The 10,925-nt window shown below is 41.3% G+C and overlaps 1 protein-coding gene across 3 annotated transcripts in view; it reads right to left on the minus strand.

Moving 5' to 3' along the window:
* The window catches only part of GALK2 (galactokinase 2), a 48,477-nt gene extending 38,906 nt beyond the window's left edge, over positions 1-9,571 (minus strand). For 2 of the 3 annotated variants that reach the window (XM_086471620.1, XM_086471619.1), the window contains exons 1-4: positions 9,519-9,571; positions 6,774-6,862; positions 5,281-5,404; positions 1,870-1,960 (exon numbers count right to left, since the gene is read on the minus strand). In XM_086471620.1, coding sequence (XP_086327746.1) covers positions 1,870-1,960; positions 5,281-5,404; positions 6,774-6,862; positions 9,519-9,571 — 357 coding nt within the window. Of the gene's footprint in view, positions 1-1,869; positions 1,961-5,280; positions 5,405-6,773; positions 6,863-7,875; positions 7,896-9,518 lie in introns of those variants that run through there. The other variant, XM_009948016.2, reaches the window with a different exon arrangement.
* Positions 9,572-10,925: the final 1,354 nt, after the last annotated feature.

Here is a 10,925-nt window from a genome sequence, read left to right on the forward strand (position 1 = left end):
CTTTTCCTGAAACAACTTCAGCCATAAATAACAATGGTAGAGATCAACAAACACAAAGAGCCTCCTTTAATGTCCTCTACCATCACTTCAAATTATTTTAAATTTCCCTTTCTACAGATATAAGGCAACTCATACCTTAAACACTATTGCTGCCCATGCCCCTCCATGAAGAACAGTAGACAGGCTTGTTCAAAAACAGAAAATGCTTGAGTAACCAGAAACTGATCCACAGTTTCTGGATTGTCTTGAATGTGAATCAGGCTTGCAAACTTATCACGCAATGTTTAAATAGAAAACGTACTTCAGTTTCAAAAATTAAAATAGACTTTGCCAAGTTCTGCAATAGTTCTGTCCCTAAAGGATAGCATGTTCAACTTAATATAAACAGATTATCCCGCTGGACCCTCTGAGTACTTGTATTTCAGTGTTTCTTAAGTCTAACATTTATGCTTATTTTCTGCCAGTGCTAGAGTCTGCAAACCTGCTTTGCAAATTAACCTTCAAGTACGAAGGTTCGTCCTTAGGAAACAAATCTCAGTAGCAGACTGCAAAATAAATAAAGTCAATTGGTCATGCTAGCCTTAATATAAGAAAAGATATGTTGTAAAGAAACTTAATCTATATCTCTACAGTCAACGCAATTTAAATGCCAGTGTTATTGAGCATACAACGAAAGTACAAAATTGAAAATTCTCATGTTACTGCAAACATAAGTAATTTATTGGGGTCTAAACAGAGGGGCAGGGGGCTGTTTAGGAACTGTGGATTGTAATAAAGTGATCTGTGGCGCTGATTGTTCCAAGTATTTTGTGGACTCTGGTGGCAGGCTTTGTTGGCTGTCTGCAGTCCTTATCTATTGGATCGTTCTGTGGGGTGACCTAGATGGCTTATCCAGACGCAAGTTTCACGGGCTTTAAAAAGCACATTTACCCATAATTTGTGCTGGCTGTGGCGACCTGTTCCTGCCCTAGCCATCACTGTTTATCCCATCTGCCCTTCCAGAAATAACACTGCGTTGACATCAAGCTGAGAAGTCACCACGTTTTTTTCCTCAAAGAGTCATGAATCACCTGCAAACAGCAGGTGAGATTTATAGGAAGCCTCGATTGGCAGTTCAGGCTGCCTCCCAGGACAACGCTATCGATCAGCATTTGGTTTCAGCAGTTCAGTCTTCAAGTCAGTCTAGAGACAGGCTAGCTCACAAAGGAGAAGATAAAGCTCAAGTGATCAGGCAGGAAAATGTCTGTTCACTGTTCCTGCCTTTACCGTAAGTGTGCCGTTTCCTGCTTAGCTGCACTCTTAACTCAGGAAATTTTGAAAATCCCATTCAAATTCCAGACACTGAAAATATGGATAAGCAATGGTTCTTACTGGAATATTTATTTTGTATGCTGTTTACTTACTTTTTACACTTTCTTTTGCCTACTGCATGAGTCGGCTTCACTCAGTTTTTGTGCACAAGTTGTCATACTGGAAATTAATGTTTTTTAAAAGTGTTTACATAGGAAGAAAAGGACTGAAATACAATCTTTGTGTCCTGATCAATGAGCCTCCAAACCTTTTTACTTAGAGGATTCCATTGGAAAGAATTCTTTTTAACTTCCAAACAGAGAGATGTAATCTTGATAATGAGTTTGATCATGACTTTATTAAGTCATTATTTGCTATTGTAATTTATGTAATAGACATGAAAATAGTGCTCTGCAAATATTTTAAAACAAACCTACTCATCTCTCTTTCTCAAATTTTAACAGAAACTGTATGTCCAAAAAAGCTATACAACACAGGGAAGTATTTTGAGGGTGAATATGTATGCTTGTCATATATTACTTCTACACTAATTTCATAAGCAAAATGCCTTTGGCTTACCTGTATACCCTTCAGTCCACACAGGAAGTAGTTATGCCACTGAGGTTTGGTTTTGTTAATCTGAATGTTATTAACACTAGTGCTAAAATCCCTGCAAAAACAGAAAAACTTTGAGGCTTCAACTTGTCAGTAAATTCAGTTTGAAAAAAACATGGCTTATTACTGCCACCTGCTGATGAACAAAAACATTTCGATGTAAATTGTTTTCAGTGCAATGCCTTTCAGGGTTTTTTTTATAAATATATACATATTTATATATACATGTATATATAAATTCATACAAGTGATTAACAGAAAGCAAATCTGAAGTCCTCTTCCTCTCAAAAAAGAGCTCTAAAATACTTTATCTTCGTAATTCTATTTATACAGTCAAACAAAGTAAAACTTCAATGAACAAGAAGACATATGCTATAACGATATTTGCTGGTTCTCAAGATAAATTAAAATTATGACTTCTTAAAATGCATTTTGCTCATTTCAGCCATCTTCTTGCATAGAAAATGGGAGAAAAATTGTCTTTGATTTTGGCAGGTTTCATAGGGATATAATTCACACAAACACAGAATGTGGGACTGTCAAGATCCCCAGAATCCTTAAGTTTATTTTTTTGTTATCACATTCAATTTGTTAGAAAAAACAATTCCTAAATGCTCAAGCTTTATCTTAAATCAGTAAATCTTCAGGCTTGCCTTCAATCCTCCTACTGGAAGGGAAGCAGTTTGATATATAAACTTTATAATAAAATAAAGTAAACAATTGTTAAAAAACATACCCATAAAGTAAAAATACTCCAATGCTGTCTGTGCCAACCTTTCTGTTTTAAAGGATTCTTGGGAAAGCTTGGCCCTCCTCCAAGGCTAGATATAAGCATTCCAATTCTTCTGTATTATTAGAAGAGGTGAGTTTTTTGAGTAGTGTGAAAAAACGTGGCTGAGGTGGTTTTTACTGCTTGAATAGTAATTAATCCTTATTTTGGAGAAACCAATTTGGCTCTTTCTCACAGAACCTCATTGTCTTGTGAATCTGTTAGTTCACCTGAGTCCTCTGTAAAAAAAATAAATCTGATTTTTTTAAAAATAAGATTTTCAGGTTTTGCCACAAGATGGAAACCAATTGATAATGATCATCCTCTGGTATTTCTGAAGGCATTGTGAGAACAATCATGTCAGATATTCTCTGTACACGTATTTCTCAATGACAAAGATGTTATGTGAAGGGGAGGTATGGGGAACTTCAAAAGACTGTAACTTTTGAATACCGTTTTAGCTCAAATAACAGAAAAGGCATCTGATGAGTTGGGGTGATTTATGATGAAAAACACATAGGTGGTTTCTCTTGCAACCTGTTCTCTGTCCTGCTTTTCCTAAAAGTTAACGTGAACTATCAGGGTGGAAGAGGGCTACAGAACTGTTACACATTTTACCAGTTCACAGAACAACAATGAAATAGGAAATGGCCATTCTATGGAGGCTTATAGTTAGTCCTCGTTCACCAAAGGCCTATATACATGCATTCACCACGGGCATAAATCTACCAGTGTAACAGGCTGGGAAAAAAAGATATATTGTCAACAGTTTTGTAATGTGGTGTAACATTCAAAGTGTTGAAAAATATTTCTTTGTTATGAAATTATGGGCATGTTTTAGCTTTGTTTTTAAGCAACAGTGTCTCAATAAAACAAAGATGCTTAATGCTGTATTCTGAGACCTATTCTTGGTTTATAGTTTAAAACATATGATTTCAAAATGAAAGCAGGGCAGATATAAAAATATAGTGACTGTGTGTGCAATTTGAATTCAAAGGCTGTAATTCTAGATTTGGTAGGAACTGCATGTACCTTAGGAGAAGGCAATTTCAACGGTGATGTAATGTGCCAAAGCTTAAAGACCAAGTAAAAATGTTTACCTTTTGGTTACTGCTTTATTTAGTATCCGTTATAACAACTTTTCCTAATCAAAGCTCTTATAATTCCAGAACAGTTTTGCAATACAGCTTAAGCCCTGATGGAGGTTGCCATTAAAGAAAGGGAAAAGTCCCACTCTCGTTTGCCATTTCCTTTCCCTGCCCTGCCCTGCATGTTCCCACTGTTTACCCCAAATCAGCTTTAGTGCTGAGTGCATGGCAATTCAATTCACTAAAACGACAGAAAATTAACCAGGCAGAAAATGGGTGAGTAGTGCACTTTACCTTAAGGTCAAACAAGTACTACATCTGGTAAAAGGCAGAGGGTGGACCAATGTTAGAAGCAGGGACAGGGAGACTAGGGGTAAAAGAAGCAAGCCATCACCTGTTGGCGGTGACAAACTCTTAATCCAGCCCAGCTATAACGTGAAAACATACTCCACAAAGTGAGTGAAAAATATTTGCGTATTTATACTTACCATGGAAGTAAAAATTCCTTTCAGCTGCCTTAGTCGCAGGCAGCAGCTCAGAACACGCTTTTGTAACAAACTGAGCTTTAAGCAGAAATATGTGCTTAAATAGTTCCTGCCTTTGGCAATACGTTCCTGTCCCTGTGCTGCCATACACTGTGCTTTTAGGGAGTAATTTACCATTGGCTTAAAACAATGGCTTAATAAAAATGGCTTAAGCTAAGCTTGTGCTGATTCTGATTTTTGCAAAATGTCCACAAAAGTTCATGTAGATGAGTGACCTGATCTGAACTGCTATGCAACTACACAAATATCAGTCTGTTAAAGGAACGAGGCAGAAAAATGTGGCTGAAGTTGAAAAGAATTGCAGGATTATTTCCCCATGTTCAGCATTTGTGAGACCATAACTGGAATACTGCGTCCAGTTTTCGGGTTTCCCAATACCAGAAAGACAAACTGCAGGGAGTCCAGCAGAAGGCCATCAAGATGGTTACAAAGACTCTCCAAAGGTCCCTTCCAAGGCATATTAGTCTATGAATCAGCAACCAAGCAGCTGTGGAGGAAGCGGAAGAGAGGGAATACAGATTCTTTGAGCCAGGATTGTTGCTAAAGCTGTTGTGTTGTGAAAATATAGCCCCAGGTTCTCCAGAGCAGGGGAGTGTTAGCTTACACATGCAGTAATTAATTACAAAACATTTCGCTCCCTTCTCCAGGAGAAACTGAACTGCTGCCAATTATGGGGATTACATCAAGGAAGATGAGCGAAGGGAAGACAGGCTTGCACTTTTAGAAAGACTGAAAACTCAGAGGCCTCACGAGAGAAATCTGAACAAACAGGTGGGAGACAGAAGCAGCGAAACTATTGCTCTAAACTAATATGCACAGCATAAAGCCAATGGGATTCCATCTGCTTAGATCATTCATTTTACACAATTAAAGGCTACATTGCAATGGAAGTTTGTCAGATTTCTGAAAAGTAACCTGTACTGCAATTGCATAATGAGGTTCATAAAAATTAGGGAATAAACAAAACACTTACAAGTACAAAGAACTGGTATTTGCCAGTTGCACAACTTCAGTTTTTACAGGTTCTACTGCAATCAGTATATCTTGTTCTATAGCCATAGGGAGCACAGCATAACCACAGTAGTCTATATGTTCTCCTACAAAAGAAACAGGCAATTAAAATATTTTGGAATAATTCTTTCTAAAATAGCAGTAACAGGGCTTCTACAGGGGTTCAGTGTCAGAGACAATTTCTGAGTATAGTCTCAAAGGTTATTATTTAAAGTTTGGGGTGCATTTCCTTCTTTTCATATTACTGCACAAAAATGTTCTTTCTTTAGTGATTTTATCTATTGCATGTGTTTATAAATCTGCATGTTTTAACATTGGTTTGTAAATATTTAAACAACACTACATAGATTATTGTCTAGCAGTGCCAACAGCCACATTATTTGTACACCCTTGTGACAGTACAAAAAATTAAGTTAAATCAATCACATTTAACTGATGACTGGAAGAGATGAAGGCACCACATGACTCATTACGTTATCTCCTCTGCTCATGTGGGTGATTCAGTAGCCGCTAGATAAGAGGAATTTTTTTTTTTTCATAAAACTTCTGGGCCTTTTCCCAACTAAATTATTATTTTATATATAATAAAATGTATAATTGTTATTATATTTAAATAGTCACTACTACAGTTACATACAACACATAAAGTAACATTCAGATAGAAAAGGTATGTAGTAAACATCCTTCCTCTTGGGAATAATATGCTGTCTATTTAATCTATATTATATGGTCACACAACACAGAGATAAAAATTATCATTAATTGCCCAATGGACTAAATTTTTAATCCTGTTTTGCAGGATCCTTTTACTTACAATGTCTTTAAATGTGTACGGTTACTTTATGAATATACAAGAAACTGATCTCTAGGGAGAGCACAGTCCTAACATAAGGCTGCCACAGAAATACAAGTAAGTCCTAAATACAAAATAATTGTGTCTCTCCAGTCTGCCTCTGAATCACAACCAACCGTTCTAACTTCTGTGGACACATCTCTGTGGAAGAATAAAGATGACGAGATGATGGTAGAATCATTTCATGCTTTATCATATGCATTGCTGTGTGGCTAGTTATATTTGTGAAATTATAATGGAGAGAAAAAAATACACCAATTTAATTTGTGGATGCAGTGTTCATCAACTACTTTAGATTAGATTTCCAAAGCCTTTCAAAAAAATGGTATCCAACCATAAGCTGAAAAGTTACTCCAATTGTCAAAACCATCCCTACTGTCTATAAGTGTCTTTTCCACAACTGATACTTGAGTGTGCAGCTGTTTTTAACAAGGTGTAATAAAAGCTAGTAAAGTATTATATTCTCTTTTCCATTTATCACAAGCAACTTCTCTGGAAAAAATAAAGTCCAACATTATTTTTATTCTATGTTTTCAACTACTAGGCCTTCACTATGTCAGATAAAATAAAATAAGAAGATTCAAAATTAATTTTTCTTTTACCAATTAAGTTGACTCGCCCTGGTGCACGAACATAAAACTTGGGAGCCGATCCAAATTTTGATATAAACATCTCCTTCAGCTTCTGCAATCTGAAAGGCAGGTTAGAAATATTTAGAAGGACTATATTTGCATAAAAGGCAGGAAATGTCAATGTTTCTTGAAGTAAAATTTGATTCAACTTTTTGAAGTATGTGGAGTTTTCTCTGTTACATCAGCAGCAACATTAAACTGCTTATTTTTGTTCTTCATATAACACTGATTGGGACAGAGAAGACAGAGAAGACTAGAATATTCTAGTTGATAAGAAATGTATATGTTCACTTGAAAACGATAGAAGGGACCTTATTTTACTTAAGTCCTCTGTCTAGGTTGGTTCCAGACAGAAGCAGGGAAGGCAGTTGCCTGCGTTAACAAAATACCATGGCCTCCACCTACCTCTCCTGTGCCACACCTCTGTAAAACTGTTTGCCACTGAGGATGCATCCAGCAGTGTGGACCAATGGCTCAGTTGTGGCACTGGGATTTATCACACATACACAGAGGCACTCCCTTCAAAGTCTGAACTGACCACACCAGGCCTGATCAAATTAATTTTCTCCTAAGTTTTGACTTTATCAATTTCCATATTAGACACCACCCTATTTCTGTACAAATGTATATACAGAGAACTAAAAATCCAAGCCTCAGATTATCCCTGCAATTTACTTAGACAGTATTTACTCTACAGGTTTACAGCAACAGTTCCCAGAAAGTTCTTCAGGTTTTCCATCTGGAGGTGCTAGATGTGCCACTCAAAGCTCCAACGCAAAGAAAAATTTGGCATATTGCTTCATTTTCTAAAAGATATCTACCTTCTGCCCTGTTTTTGCAAAAGTTGGGATGCTTTAGCGTGACATGCAGGAACAGCATGTTAACAAAGACTGAGAAGAGATTAAGCCATTATTTTAGTGAAGCATAAGAAATTTGATAGTGATTCACTTCAAAACTACCTTAAAGCAATTTAGATTGCACACTAACTCATTAACTTTCATTAATGTAAGCAACAGACTAAAATGATGAAAAATCAGTAAGAATGCGAGAAAAATAATCTCTAAAATGGGACTTACAATATTTCACTGGCATACCCTGTTGGCTTTAAAGCATGTAGCTAACTAAAATTTTGGTTTTAGTCTACTAACAAAAATCCAGTAACAGGAACGCTGCTAAGGTTTCTACATTTAGTCTAAAACTAGAACTGGAAGCCTAGTCAATGCAAAGCGTAAATAAGAAGACAGCAATGAGAAACAGATGTTACAAAATTTCACAGTCAATTATTTAGTTTGTACTTCTTTATAAAAGCTGTGTTACTGTCCAACTACATATATTCAAATGTTTTGTAAAATTTCTTTAGATGGAAAGCTACAAAATATTGTTTGTTGTGATTTTTTTAAACAGATTTTTCAGTACTTTTCCATCTTGGTGCCCAGTAACAAGGCTGTATTAGGTCACCCTATAATTTTGTCATCTTGTAATCTCCCCTGGTATTGACTAGTTTATCCCTCTTCCAATTAGCAGGAGCAATTTCTGCTATTTCATTGTACAATGCCTTTTCTAGATCACATTAATATTATTATGATCCATACGGGAATCTGTTGGCAGAATTCTAGGTGTTAACTTTATTCCTTTTTGTGTCAGTATTTAGAATGCTTCTTTGTTTCACAGGTATTTTTATAGCGGTGTTGGTAACAAGAGACAGAACAAACAGAGCAGCCATGGGGGCATGTTTACCTAAGTGCTGATTGATCTTTTTTTTTAATGTGGGTTTTACAAGCAGACCTGATGAAAGGCTATTTACAAGCTTTGGCCTTGATGTCGCAACACACATGCTGCATTTTAAGCACCTACATCAAAGATGACTGTCAGAAGTGTGAAGCAAAGGCATCCCTCGCAACTTCACACATCCAAGTCTGGGAATGCCGGACTCATCCTTTCCAGGTGACTTTTACACTGAAACACAGCGCAATCATATGCAAGTAACAAACGTTTTTAAAAAACGACCCTTCTCCAGTGCTAAGGCGGGTAAAAAGGCTCGTTTGAACTGCTTGCGCATTCTACTCCCACACCCCGAGCGCAGCTCCCCGGGGAGAGGCTGTGCCGGCAGATGCGGCAGGCCCCCCGCTGTGCAGAGCCGGGCCTGCGCGGCCCAGGGAGCAGATCGGCGTTTCCTTCATGGCCAAAAAGGAGGAGAGGAGGATCCGCATCCTCAAAATTCAGAAAAACAGAAAAACCTTTGGGAGGCAAGATGAATGAATTGCTCCCCGTCCTGCCCCGCCCTGTGCGAGGGGCAGCAGGGACGCCCGGGCTGCCGGCGGCGGTGTTGGGTGGCGAAGGGGCAGGAAGGGCCGGTGGCCGGCGCGCAGCCCGGCGGCGGCAGCGGGGAGGGGGCCGCAGGCCTCGCGGCGAGCCCAGGCCCGCCGGCCGGCGGGAAGGCGGTACGCTGGGGCCAACGTGGCTGCGGCGAGGGTGCTCCCGGAGCCACACAAAATGCGAATGTCACGCCGTTTGGGCGGAGACGAACCAAACCCTCTCCCGCCTCAGCCTAGGGACATGGAGACGGACCCTCCCCCGCCCCTGTCCGCTTGCAGACCGCCCCCCCGCCCCGGGATAAACGGCGGCGGGCTTCCGCGTCCCGGCTGCGGACGTCGCTTCCCGCTGCGGGGCCGGGGCCGGGGCCGGGGCCGAGGCCGAGGCAAGCGTCCCACCCACCTGGGCTGCTCCACCAGCTGAACCGGGAGGGTGCCCGGGGCGTCCGCCGCCATGGCGGCTCCCCCCCGCCTGACCCGGGCAGCGGCGGGTAGCGGCGCAGCGGCTCCGGCTGGACGGCAGTCACGGGACAGGCTGACACCGTCCTTCCGGGCGGCGGAGCGCCGGGGTGATGGTGCTCAGCCCCCGGGCCTGTCACAGGCACACCAGCATCCCGCGGCGCGCCTGGCCCTTGGGCCGCTCTGCCCTCAGCGCCTTGCACACCACCGCCCAGGCGTGACAGGAAAGCTGCTGCCACGTGTGAAGGAAATGTGGGTGGTTTTTTTTTTTTTCCCCTTCATTCCCTACAGAATTTAGGTGGCAACAGAGAAACTTCAAAAACTGCCCCGGCTGGGAGCACGGAGCCAGGTGCGGGTTATCCCGGTGGGGCCCGCGGCCCCTGGCGGGTTGGAGTCACCCTCTGCTCTGTGCATTGGGCCAGTGCCCTTCTCTGGCAAAATGTACATGTAATGGAAACAATAAATTGGCAATTCAATGCCCTACGGCATTATTCCCCCTCCCCCCTTGTTTTTTTCTGGTGTGTGGTTCTGCCAGCTTCGCTCAAACAAGCAATCTCAGAGCTCCTGTTTCCCCCTAAGGATGAATGGCCACCGCTACTTTGAGGAACAGAGCCCTTCAAACGTGTTTACAAGTGCACTTGCTCGTTGTTACCTGTTTCGGTCTATGTCAAAGCCTGCAATAGTCCACTTGTGAAGTTTTCAGAGCTTGGACTGAGAAGCACATTGAGATTTCATTGTGGATTTATGTGTCTTTCTGAGATAAAACCTTTTTTTCTCCCGATTAGTATGTTTGGCAGAATAGAAACACGGTTTTAAATGATTTAGCAGTAGCCATAAGAAAAAAAAAATACCATCAGAAACTGTAACAACATAAAATGACCAACAGCAGAAGAATCTGGAGAACCGATGAATGCTGCATATGCATCGAGGAGCCCGTGAGAACCACAGGCCTTGATAGTGGAGGGGCAAAGCTTGTCTGACCGCAGTTTTTGCCTCACCCAGTCAAAGGCGCCAGCAGGAATTAGTGCATAGAAATCTGTGGGAAGCGGGTGCTTTGCAAGGCCCGTGTTTTGTACAGTTTAGGCCTTTAAAAACTGCTGCTACAGTATTGTTTGCTTATTGTAAACGCAGCGCATGGGAATCGTGCAGCGGCACCAAGGGAGACGAACAGACCGCACTGAGACCAGGCCACGCTGCCGCTGTCTGCGACCGGCCGGGCCTTTGGAATTTCCCCTCCCGAGGCGCACAGTCCCAAGACCTACAGCTCCGGGGCGGGAGCCGGCCTCGCAGCGCTCACACCCGGGTACGCAGCGCCCGGCCCCGGCGCCACCACGGCGCCCTCCGGCGTCCG

This window comes from Leptosomus discolor, chromosome 11, assembly GCF_034619465.1.
Source record: "Leptosomus discolor isolate bLepDis1 chromosome 11, bLepDis1.hap2, whole genome shotgun sequence".
In the NCBI taxonomy this organism is placed as follows: domain Eukaryota; kingdom Metazoa; phylum Chordata; class Aves; order Leptosomiformes; family Leptosomidae; genus Leptosomus; species Leptosomus discolor.